General features: G+C 54.1%; 1 protein-coding gene across 3 annotated transcripts; it reads left to right on the top strand.

Annotated features, from left to right (window-relative positions):
• Positions 1-1302: 1302 nt before the first annotated feature.
• Positions 1303-11708, top strand: PUS1 (pseudouridine synthase 1). Of its 3 annotated transcripts, none has more exons than XM_005217712.5 (6): positions 1303-1378; positions 2168-2399; positions 5200-5337; positions 6198-6300; positions 8929-9620; positions 11396-11708. In XM_005217712.5, exons 2-6 carry the CDS (start codon positions 2178-2180, stop codon positions 11441-11443), a joined length of 1203 nt encoding a protein of 400 aa, XP_005217769.1. In that variant the 5' UTR covers positions 1303-1378; positions 2168-2177; the 3' UTR covers positions 11444-11708. The 3 variants fall into 3 exon arrangements, with proteins under 3 accessions (XP_005217769.1, XP_010812169.1, XP_002694500.1); XM_010813867.4 differs by having other exon boundaries at positions 1354-1513; XM_002694454.6 differs by having other exon boundaries at positions 1354-1862.
• Positions 11709-12262: the final 554 nt, after the last annotated feature.

Below are 12262 nucleotides of genomic sequence, written 5' to 3'. Positions count from 1 at the left end.
ACAACGTGGTGGTTAGGGTCACAGACCCCTCAAGCAGTTTGAAAATCCACATATAACTGGACAGTTGGCTCTCTGTATCCATGGTTACACATCCGTGGATTCAACCACTGGCAGACTGAGTTGTACTGCAGTTGGGATTTAGTGACACAAACCCTATATAAGTGGAGCTGCACACTCAACCCTGCATTGTTAAAGGATCAACCGCACGTGGAGCCACGCATGATGTGGCCTTTTGCATGTGGAGGCCCCCATGTCCATGGGGACCAAGCAGGAGCAGGATAAGAAGGCCCGGAGTGGCTTCTCCCGCTGACCATATTCTCGGGTACCCCTGACTGTAGCATGAGTCAGTACTTCTGAGTCATTCTTCACTCAGCATTTACTACTTGATCACACTCTCTGACTGTTGGTTTGTTATGACCTGTCCCCCCAGGAATGGAAGCTTTCTGTGGACAGGGGTTCTGCTCCTCATCTATTCCAGCCTCTGGAGGCACCGGGAACCTAGCAGGTGCTCAGTACATAGCTGCTGACCAAATGACCCACTCAGGGAGATATGAGTACCCTGCCTTCAGCAGCACTTCCTTCCACCTTCTGTGGGTTCTGTTGCTCATTCCACCCACCCATAGTCTTCCAAACCCCACGCATGGATGAGTTTCCCAACTGTCTTCCACCAGTTCCCGGGAGGTCATCACTCCCTGGAGCCTCAGCATGACTCACTCTCTCCCTGGCATTTCGGGGCCTCTGGGTGTAAAACGGGGACAAGAAAACTTTGCTCAATGTTTCATGAGGTTTGAATAAGCTAACATGCATCCGAGCCACTAGAACAGCACGTGGCACATGGCAAGTGCATTTTTAGGACAGGTTTGTGGGAAGGCGCTGGTCTGCACGCTGTTGAAAGACAGGCTCTCATTCCACATGCCAGGGCTTGCTGCTGTGAAACTTCAGGCAAGGGGCTCAGCCTCTTTGTCCCTCGGGTTCCTCTTCAGTAACGAGGAGATCCTATGGTGCTTGCTCCCTAGGGTGGGTGAAAGGACTGAATGAACTGACACATGTAACACGGAGCAGGGCCTGGGAGCGTTTGCTGCGAGGATGATTCGTTCTCTCTAAAATGGTGCATTCACAGTGCCGCGAACCGGCCGGGAGTCTGCGGCGGCTGCGGCGGCGGCCGGGAACCCGGCTCCCGGCACCAGGTCCCGCCCCTAAACCACGCCCAATACCGCCCAATACCGCCCAGTCCCGCCCCCGACACCAAGGTCCGCCCCAAGCCACCTCGGCCCGCCTCGCCCAGAAGGACTTTTGTCCACGTCCGGCCGCCGTCCGGCAGTGCTCTCTACTTCCGCCTTCGCCCACGTGGTCAGGTTCGCGCTCAGTCCGCGGCTCCGTGAGTGGGGCCGGGTCAGGGCGCGCCCCGCTGGTCCCGGCGTGGATGGCCGGGGTCTCCCCGACTCCCGAGGGAGAGCCAGCTGGGTGGGGCGAGAGGACGAAGGGGTAGCAGGAGGGACTAGGGAGGTCAGAGGTCAGCCTGGGGGTCAGGGACGTCTGAGGTTATCCGCGGGCGGGGCTGGAGCGGGAGAGGGTCCCAGGAAGGTTAGAGTTCAGAAGGGGCGGGGCTGGAGCGTGGCGGGTTGTGGCGGGGGCGCGGGGAGTTCGGGAGGGGCGGGCTGGTGTGTAGGGGCCCCGGGGAGGTCAGGGATCTAAAGGGCCTGGGAGGGTGCGTCCCGGGTGAGGTCAGGGGTCGGGCGCGTGCCCCCTCACCCCCGCCACTCCCGGCACTGCATGGGGCTCCCCGGCCTGCGGGCGGCGGCCTGGGCCCTGAGGAGAGCCTGCGGACCGTGGACCCCGCACCTGGGACCGCGCCTCCTCTGGTAATGACGGTGCACTTGTCTGTGACCCTGGGGTAGCACGCTGACCCCCACTGAACCCGACTGCATGCCCGGCGAGCACCAAGCCCTGGTCGCGTTAAGTGCTGTCACTGCTCCGTTTTTCGGACAGTGAAACGAGGCCAAGTTAGTGGTTGGGCAAGATCTCCAGTTAGCGCCCAGCTGGGGTTTGGACGCCGCGGTGGTCAGTCCAGGGTGTTTACCGGCCCATGCTGCCACCGGCACTCTTTCACTGTTTCCTTCTTTGTTGCTCACCGCCCCGCACCCTACCCCGCACCGTGTCTTTTCAGTTTGCACCCAATGGCTGGGAACGGGGAGGCCCCCATCCCCGTGGGAGCCAAACAGGAGCAGGACAAGAAGGCCCGGAGTGGCTGGCAGGGCCCCACCAGGATCTGGGAGGAAACAGAGCAGCAGGCCAAGAAGCTCAAGAGCAGTGAGGATGGGGAGCAGCAGAGGAAGCTGCCCAAGCGGAAGATCGTGCTGCTCATGGCTTATTCTGGGAAGGGCTACCACGGCATGCAGGTGCGGGTGCCCCGAGGGGCCTGGACAGCTCTGACCTCTCAAGGCCACCATGTGCTTGGGGCGGGGACCTCAAGAGTGACAGTTGCCCTGTGAGCCATCTCAGGAGATGGCAGAAAGGGAGGTCTCATTCTTCACCTGTTCTATTGGGTGGTTCCCATCAAGTAAGATTCAAATGGAAGCAGCTTGAGACCTGTGTCATCTGTACATTGCTTGGATGCTTGTAGGGGGTGTTCACGAGCCTCCTAAGGTGATTAAGGTCCTAGGCCTGCTGATGACCAAGCACTGTGGCCTCAGGCAAGTGACTGGAGCTCTCTCGCTTCCTCTTCTTTAAGATCACAGTCCTGGCATGAAGAGTCATTATTAGGCTGAATGATGCTGCTCGCTAGGATTGGGACAGTGCCAGGGATGCTCAGAAGAGGCTGCTGTTTCTCTTTGTCAGAGTCGTGAAGGTGACAGTTTGCAGGTGCATGGGCACATGAGAATTCCCTGCCTGGCCCCACCAGGCAGTCCTTTCCTGGAAGGCAGAAGGGTCTGGGTGTCCTGACAGATGCACGTGGGTTTTCTTCTTGTTCCTTGTGGTCAGCTCTGTGGCTCTTACACTTTGGTTTCTTGTTCTGTAAACTTCTTTAAGCTTGGCTCCCAGGGAGTAATTCACTGCTGTGTAAAGTATCTAACTGAAGCAGAAGTTTAAGAAAACGATGCCCAACCTTACCAAGCGCTGTGGTAGCCTTCACTGTGAATAACAGTAGTAATGAGCTACTTCATTTCCTATTTCATTATTTTCTTTATAAGGTGGCACCCATGAACCCAGTTTGATGACCACTGGTAGATTGTGACAGTGGGTGAAAACAGTGCTTCAGTCCCACTTAGTGGAACAGGCTGACCACCTCCGCTGCTCTTTGTGGTTATTTAAATGCTTTTTTGAGGGTGACTTTGATCACATGTGTTGTTGCCTTATCACCGACTTGAGAATTTTGCCCATGTCTCATCATACCCTGTTGGCCTCAGTTTCGTCATCAGGGGAATGAATGAAGGGTGGGGAGTGACGGTAGCTCACATGGTGATAGGGCACGTCGGGATGTGTGGAAGGGTTGTTACCCCTGTTTCCTAATACCCATGCCCATCGCTGGAGGAGCATTTACAGCTTCTTGCTGAGTGACTGGCTTATGGTGCCGTGGAGACTGTAAGGTGAACTTTGGGAAGAATCTTCCCACTGTGATGAGCCTTGGTGAAGTGCGTGTAGGACTGTGTCCCTTCCTTGTCAAAGGTTTTCTTGGAGAATGTCAGGTTGGTGATCTCATCAATGTCACGGGATCCTGCAGGACTGGGCTGGGGTTACACCGCATCCCTCACCCACTCGCATTCCCATCCGCACCCACTAGATGCTGGTAGTACCCTGGGGTGGCTTCCTTCTTTAGCGAGGGGCCTGCCTCCCTGTAGTGATGCAGGAGGGCATGCTCAGGACCTGAGGGGCGGGGGGACCCTGGGGTGCTGGGGGAGGGGATTCCCAGGGTGATGAGGGAGAGGAGTCCCTCTTTGGCCAGGTGCTGCAGACAGATGGGTCTTCAGCAGGAGGGTGCTGGTCTCTGACTTGTTATTCAGTCGTGTCTGACTCTTTGTGACCCATGGACTGCAGCACACCAGGCTCCCCTGTCCTTCACTATCTCCTGGAATTTGCTCACATCCACTGAGTTGGGGGGATGCTATCCAACCATCTCATCCTCTGTCGTCCCCTTCTCCTCCTGCCCTCAATCTTTCCCAGCATCAGGGTCTTTTCCAGTGAGCTGGCTCTTTGCATCAGGTAGCCAAAGTGTTGGAGCTTCAGTTTCCAAAGAATATTCAGGACTGATTTCCTTTAGGTTGACTGGTTTGATCTTCTTGCTGTCCAAGGGACTCTCAAGAGTCTTCTCCACCCAGCCCTGGTGGGGTTGCCCCCTCCCCACCACAGCAGTATTGCGCACGCCCTTGACCCCAGGGGGCAGCCCTGGACCCACGAGCCCAGCGGGTGTGTGGAGTGCAGACTGGGGTCTCCTGGGGTCCTACCACTTGCCCCCCCTGCTCAGCTCCAGAAGAGAGAGCTGCAGCTGGTGAGGAGCTGGGGCCCCAGGCACTGACCCTGCAACTTGAGGACTTCTGGCGACAGTAGCAGCTGCAGGGGTGATGTCATCAACTGCGTGCTGGCCTGGTGGTGTTGCTGACACGCTCACGACGTTACAGAGAAACCGTGTTAGAGTTGACTTTGCCTTGATAATTACTGTGAACGCTTTGTTCATTTTTCTTTTTTATTCACAAACTAAACCCATAGGAAATTATAAAGTTGAAAAAACAGTCTTCTCCAGCATCACAGTTCAAAAGCATCAGTTCTTTGGAGCTTAGCCTTCTTATGGTCCAGCTCTCATATCCGTACCTGACTACTGGAAAAGCCATAGCTTTTGGACCTTTGTTGGCAAAGTGATACCTCTGCTTTTTAATACGCTGTCTAGATTTATCATAGCTTTTTTTCCAAGGAGCAAGCGTCTTTTAATATCTGACTAGGTAGGGGGAAATGTTGTCTCAGGTGAGGCCAATGTTGGCTGCCCAGGGTTGGAAATTTCTAGGACTGTGGGGACCCACAGGTGGCTTTCCTACTTCTCATAGGTCGGGGGACGAGCTGCAGGGTCTCTCCATGTCCACAGGTGTGGTCCCCACTTGCCAGGTGCGGGCAAACCACACACGTCCCTCCCTGGACCGGCCCCAGCCCAGGGCCCCTTTTTGTGGGTCGTGACTGAGTAAAAAACAATTTTTCTTCTCTTTTCCTCAGAGGAATGTTGGGTCCTCGAAATTCAAGACCATCGAAGATGACCTGGTGTCGGCCCTGGTCCGCTCGGGCTGTATTCCTGAGAATCATGGGGAGGACATGCGGAAGATGTCTTTCCAGCGCTGCGCTCGGACGGACAAGGTAGGTGCTGTCCCCAAGTCCCCGGCAGGTGCGAGCAGCACCGAAGCCGCCTGTTTGTGCTTTCTGTTTGTCCTTGTCCCACTTTCCCTCTTAGTGTCTCTATCTCTCAAGGTTCTCTTGGTCACAAATGACAGATGCACAGATCAAGCGAGTCTAAGTGGAAAGAAATTTTTTGCCTCGTGCGACCAAGAAGCCGGGGCATTTCCGGCCCAGGTGTGGCTGGACCTAGGTGCTTGGGGCCGCAGGCCTTGGTGTCCTCTCTGCCTGTGCTTTCTCTTTGGCTGCTCCTGCGGGTGGCTCAGTGGCCACGACATCTGCCTTAGGGCCAACCATCTCAGGCTCATGATACAAGCAGGACCATGTGGCCACAGAGGTATAATATACAAATGGTTACTGCATTCATCCTGAGCACAGAGCTCGATCAGTTGTGTAACCAGCGCCCCATCCCCAAAGGATTCCTGCTGTTGCAACTCAGATAGTGACCTCTTCCTTGCTCTGCCCTGGAGTTCTGTCATCTAACTTGCATTTTCTTTTTTTCCTAAGTCCTGGAGAATCACATCCAAGGTGGGACTTTATCTCCTATCTGCAGGATGTCATAGATTTGTTCCCTAGCTTTATGTTTTGTTGAGCTTCAAAGTTCACTTGTAATGTTTTATGAGTGGCACAGCATTCGCTCCCTTGGTATACAGAGCACTGTTCTCGTCTCTGATTATTCCCTTCAGATGCATTTCTAGAAGCAGAATTCCTCCGTGGAAAGACGCAGCGTGTGCGTGGTCCTTCTGCTGAAGAGACCAGCGTGCCGAGCGTCGTGCTCCAAGTGCAAGGCCCAGCTGGCCCTCCCACGTCTGCTTCCTTTGCAGGGCGTGTCTGCGGCCGGCCAGGTCGTGTCCCTGAAGGTGTGGCTGATTGATGACATTTTAGAAAAGATCAACAGCCACCTTCCGTCTCACATTCGGATTCTGGGTAAGCCATGTGTCCCTGGGGCTGTGCACCAGGTGGTGGCCGGTCCCAAGAGAGAAGGGACATGCAATTCCTTCTCTCGCTGAGTTTCTCTATTGTGGAGATAAGACAATAGAGCAGGTCCTTAGCGGTTGGTTGCAGTGGCTGTACGTCAGTTATAGAAAAGGATTCAGGACTCGCGTCTCCTTCAGGAAGGGACACAGCCAGACAGACAGACTCAGGCCATCGGTGCAGCACTTTGGCACTACATGTGCCTTGTTTTAACCAAATGCTTGGGTATGAAAATCTGGATTTGATCAAATTAAAACAGGGGCAATTATTCCCTTTTGTAATAGGCCTGATAATGGGATTTCTAGGTCCTTTTCTTTTTTTTTAATCAAGTCTGACTCTGCCTTTTAGGTGGCGTATATGTGCCATTGGTGTTAATAATTATCATAATGTGTGCTGGGATGGCTGGGTGAAGATCTTCTTGCTTCCTGTTTCTCTCTGTCCCATCTGTTACTTTGTTCCCCTCCTCTGTTTCTCCCTCCTTTTGGATTAATTGATGTTTCTTATAATTGCTTTTAATTATCACTTTGGGCTTCCCTGGTGGCTCAGCTTAAGAATCTGCCTGCAATGTGGGAGACCTGAGTTTGATACCTGGATTAGGAATATCCCCCGGAGAAAGGAGCAGTTTGGTTAGTTAATGCTATGACTTGCTATAGTTTTTTTTTTTTTTAAGTGATTGCTTTGGGGTTTAAATTTAAAGCAAGAGTTGGCAAACTTTTTTCTGCAGAGGGCCAGAGGGCCACAGAAGTCGTGGACTGTAGCCCACCAGGCTGATCTGTCCATGGTATTTCCTGGGTAAGAATACTGGAGTGGGTTACCATTTCCTTCTCCAGGGGATCTTCCTGATCCAGGGATCAAACCTGCATCTCCTGCATTGGCAGGCGGATTCTTTACCATTGAGTTTCCAGGGAAGCCTGAATTTACTTTTAGTATAATATAGTTTTGTTTTTATTACACTGTGGTCTTTCTCTCCCTGGTAGGGTAATCCCTCTTGAAAACCTCCTCCTAAGTCCCATTTGACGCTTCTTAACAGTCATTTCCCCAGGGAATATTCTAATATTCGTCATGGGTTGTTCCCCAGTTTTGCTAAAACAATACCAAACCCTATGCACAATCGCAGCTGTTTATACTGCTTCTATAACGTGACACAACACAACCATTAACAGCCCAGCTGTCTGGTCGACTGCCAGCCTCCCCCAGCCTCTTGGAGATTATGTTCCACACAACGGAAATTACGTGCTAAAGCATATTTGTGATGCTCAGTGTCGACCAAGATGAATTCTTAAAGCAAGACAAAAAACAAAAATAAGATTACCCCAAGTCAAACATAACAGCAGAAACAGATGGTGGCGAGCACAGGGAAGGTGCAGCCTTGAACTGGCAGTAGTGAGCGGAGAGGCAGGGGCAGCCTGGAGGCGCTGGCTGCTGTGGAGGGCTGTCGGGGTGGGGAGGCATCGAATCACCCCTTGAAATATGAAGCCAAAGTTGGCCTTTAAGCCAGGCTCCTTGTGAGGCTGACTCCTTGCAACTTGGTTGTGCCTTCAGCGTGAGGACAGCCATGCAGCAGGGAGCATCCAGGCCACGGGGGACTTCTGGTCCTCAGCTCCCAGAAGCCATCCCCACCAACAGTTCTCGCCATGCTTGTAGAAATTTTCTGTACAAATATAGACATAATCTCTATATGTGTATTCCTATCACAAAAAGAATTCCCCTTCCTGTGGTTCTCCATTTTGCTTTTCTTTCTTTATATTTTCTTTTTTTGTTGTGTTGTCGCTCTGGGTCTTCATTGCTGCGAGGGCTCTCGCTAGTTGCAGCAGGTGGGGACTATGCTCTTAATTGCAGTGCACGGGCTTCTCATTGCGGTGGATTCTTTCGTTGAGGGCATAGGCTCTAGGTTCGCAGACTCAGTAGTTGTGGTGCACAAGCTTAGTTGTCCCGAAACATGTGGGATCTTTCCAGACCAGGGATCGAACCCATGTCCCCTGCACTGGCAGACGGATTTTTATCCACTGTACCACCAGGGAAGCCCCATTTTACTTTTTTTTTTTTCCACTTAACGGTTAAATATTTTTGGAGCTCCTGCCAGTACAGTGAGCCCTCAGCCATGAGGCCCCCGGTCCGGGTGACGTGCCACCTGCCCTGCGGGCCTGCCTCTCATTTCATCCTGCAGATGTTCAGGAGCCACTGATGGCTTTCCTATTGCTGGGCTTTTTAAGCTGCTTTTGCTGTTGATCACACTGCTGCCCCCGGCCTCACCTGCAGAATGGCTTCTGACCCACGGGTTCCAAGTCAGGGTCACCGGCTGGCGCTTTGGTCTCCATGGCAACTGTGCCAGGTCCCCCTGGGATCCTAGAGGCGAGAGCAGGATGCCCAGCACTTTGGCCGACTCTGGGTTCTGACAGATGCCTGAGAGTTGGCTGTACTGGTTGGTTTGGTTCTGAGACGGAGTGTCTGGTGGACTGAGGGTTTAGCACGTGGAGCCAGGTGCCCCTCGGGCTCATCTGGGTTTGGGAGGCGAGGTGCCAGCGCTCAGAGCTGGTCATGGTGTCATCAGTCTGTTCTCGTCGCTTCCTCTGCCCCCAGGACTGAAGAGGGTCACGGGCGGCTTCAACTCCAAGAACAAGTGCGACGCCAGGACCTACGTCTACATGCTGCCCACGTTTGCCTTCGCCCACAAGGACCACGACTCGCAGGACGAGACGTACCGACTGAGCGCGGAGACGCTGGGGCGTGTGAACCGGCTCCTGGCCTGCTACAAAGGCACCCACAACTTCCACAACTTCACCTCCCAGAAGGGGCCCCATGAGCCCAGCGCCCGACGCTACATCCTTGACATGTTCTGTGAGGAGCCCTTTGTGCGTGAGGGCATGGAGTTCGCTGTGATCAAGGTCAAGGGCCAGAGCTTCATGACGCACCAGATCAGGAAGATGGTGGGGCTGGTGGTGGCCATCGTCAAGGGCTACGCGCCTGAGAGTGTGCTGGAGCGCTGCTGGGGGGAGGCCAAGGTGGACGTGCCCAAGGCTCCAGGGCTGGGGCTGGTCCTGGAGCGAGTGCACTTCGAGAAGTACAACCAGCGCTTCGGCCATGATGGGCTACACGAGCCGCTGGACTGGGCACGGGAGGAGGCAGAGGTCACAGCCTTCAAGGAGCAGCACATCTACCCCACGATCATTAGCACTGAGCGCCAGGAGAGGTCCATGGCCCAGTGGCTGAGCACCCTGCCTATGCACGACTTCAGCGCCACTGCCCACGCTGCCGCTGGCCTAGGCACCAAGGTGGGGCTGGGGGCTGGGGACCATGGGGACCGTGGGGGCTGGTGCCGGCCTTCCCAGGAGCTCAGCCAGGCGCTTGTCCACACCTGTCATTGAGTGTGCCCATTCTATAGATGAGCAAGCGTAGGTGCCAAGAGCTGCATCACTCCTCCAGGGTAACAGCAGCGGCAGGAGCCAAGGCCAGGGCAGAGGTTCTGGTGGCTGGCTCACCTGCTGTGCGCTTGGTGACCCCGGCTGAGGGGCACACTCAGTGGCCCATCTTCCCAAGTGTGAGATGGAGGTGTCACTAGGATGTCCTTCTCTGGCTCATGCACTTGGTCAGTATGCATGTGTCTGACTCCAGAATGTGGGATCACTCGGATCCAGGACACTGAGCAGCCTGGAGGCGTTCTCCTCACCTAGGGCGGTGTTCCTATCCAGGCCCACGGTGCTGCCTTCCATCTGTGGGGGAATGCAGGCTGATGCAGACCCTGCATTTTGGCCCATCTCCCAATCAGGCTGCTCTGCTCAGCGAGCAAGGGAGCCAGGCTTGCTGTCAAGTACCTCCCAGGGCCCTGGCTCAAAGTGTGACTCATCTGTTATGTAACTAGAAGGAGAATATCCATGATTCAAGGTGCTGGAGCTAAGAGTTAACATTTTAACTTTAGTTCTCAATTCTTTACCCTGCAATGAGGGAGGTCCCCAAAGCCCATGTTCTCTTGTGGTGGTCCAGCAGGCAGTCAGAGGGTGAGATTCCCACCTGGAGCTCTGGGAGATTTCTTCCCATGTTCTAGATATCCAGAAAGACACTGTCCTTCCTCCACAGCTGGGCTTGTAAACTCAGGTGCATCCAGGGAAGGGAAGTAAGCAAGGTGGGCCAGGTGTAAAGAAAGCAGGTGTGCAGGTCGGATGGTAAGTAGCATCCATTGTCAGGAGGCAGTAGGGCTTGGTGGAGACTGTGGCCAACAGGAGAGCTCTTGCTCCCCCCAAAGGGGCAGGTGCGGTCAGTTCAGCCAGTGGAGGTGGAGCCAAGTGGTGTCAGTTCAGTTCAGTCACTCAGTCATGTCCGACTCTTTGTGACCCCATGAATCGCAGCACGCCAGGCTTTCCTGTCCATCACCAACTCCTGGAGTTCACTCAAACTCCTGTCCATCGAGTTGGTGATGCCGTCCAGCCATCTCATCCTCTGTCGTCCCCTTCTCCTCCTGCCCCCAATCCCTCCCAGCATCAGAGTCTTTTCCAATGAGTCAGCTCTTTGTGTCAAGTGTGTGAGAGCTTATGTTTTTTTTCCAGAGAAACTGGCATTCTAGGATTTTATGTGAAATATTCTACCTTTTATTTATATACTTTGGGTTGCGCTTCTACCCTTTGATGGTTGATTATCAGTTTTCCCAAGCACCACGAGGCCAAGTCGAGCACATGTACGGATATGACCTGGGGCCAGGCTTGCCCTCTGCTTGATTCTGTGAATAGAGGCCTCCGGCCATTTGCCATCTGTACATACTGCTGAGGGGCTTGTACTTGTCCAGCTTTACAGTGGCCCAGTTTTATGTTCCCAGGGTTCTGCAGTGGTGGCCTCTGGGCGTTTGAAGGAGCCCAGTGAAGACCTCCCTTCTTGTTCCCAGCCCCTGGCTTTCCCAGTCTTAAGACAGGTTCTTGAACTAGTTAAGAGACACAGAGTCAGGGTGAGCCCTGCCTCAGGCAGGTCAGGGCAGCCCAACCTCCACCCCGGGAGGAAGTGCCTGCTCCTGGACGACATGGTTCTTCACGGCTGTCTCCTGTGTGCTGTTGCTCTGCAGGCCCCCAGCTCCCTGGAAGGCAGTGACGGGGTCGGGGACAGTGACTGAGGCCCTGGGAGCGTCTTGGAAGTGGCCCACGACACATGCCGGGACCTGCCAGCCTGCTGTTGGCTGTGTGCCTTCGCCAGATGGGAGAGCCTCCACATGCCCTCTTCACCTCAGGGTCTTGAGACCTGTGTGTTTCTGAGTTTTCTCACAGGGAGAACCTGCTGCAAATCTTTTTTCAGCTCAACACGTTGACTACACACACCTGAGCATGTAAAGACTTATTTTTTTAAAGAAGCGATTTTCTTATTAAATACGTACAAACTTGGCTTAGTCACTTCTATTCATTTTTGAGCTGTGGCGCTGGGCGTGTGGGATTCTTAGTTCCGCAACCAGGGATTGAACCTGGGCCCCTGCAGAGGCCTAAGCACAGAACACCAGGGAATTCCCACTTAAGATACTTCTTTGACTTTTTTCCTCAGTCTTTTCTGTGGGTCTTTCATGGAGAGAGACAGTTATGTGCTGTGTTAGCAACAGGCCTGGCTCTGCCTCCACCCTGAGCTGTGAGAAACGTGGGTTGGTCAGTGCACATCAGGGGCCGGCTAGTGGGTGGAGGCTGGAGTGGATGGGACGCTCTTGGCAGGATGGGGCTTGGTGGCCAAGAGAGCTGCACAGACAAGAAGAGAACAGGATGACTGTTGGGCCATGCACAGCAGTCCCCAGCGCCAGAGAACATGGGTTCCTTCTGTGTGTCCACCTGGCCCCCTGCAGCACATAGCTTTCCTCTGGATCCATCCATCCCTGGCATGTTCCACACTCAGGGAAGGAGCATGAGACCCGGGTGGGAAGACCGAGGGCAGAAGGAAGGGGCACATTGTTGAA

The sequence above is a fragment of the Bos taurus genome, chromosome 17, assembly GCF_002263795.3.
Source record: "Bos taurus isolate L1 Dominette 01449 registration number 42190680 breed Hereford chromosome 17, ARS-UCD2.0, whole genome shotgun sequence".
NCBI classification, from domain to species: Eukaryota; Metazoa; Chordata; class Mammalia; order Artiodactyla; family Bovidae; genus Bos; species Bos taurus.
The sequence above is the reverse complement of the archived record's forward strand: the minus strand, read 5'-3'. Positions and strand labels throughout refer to the sequence as shown.

Coding starts and splice junctions, on each gene's coding strand:
- PUS1 (XM_002694454.6), top strand. CDS start 1,774: ATGGGGCTCCCCGGCCTGCGGGCGGCGGCCTGGGCCCTGAGGAGAGCC. Junction 2,400..5,199: donor AGGGCTACCACGGCATGCAG/GTGCGGGTGCCC, acceptor TCTTTTCCTCAG/AGGAATGTTGGGTCCTCGAA. Junction 6,301..8,928: donor GTCTCACATTCGGATTCTGG/GTAAGCCATGTG, acceptor CTCTGCCCCCAG/GACTGAAGAGGGTCACGGGC.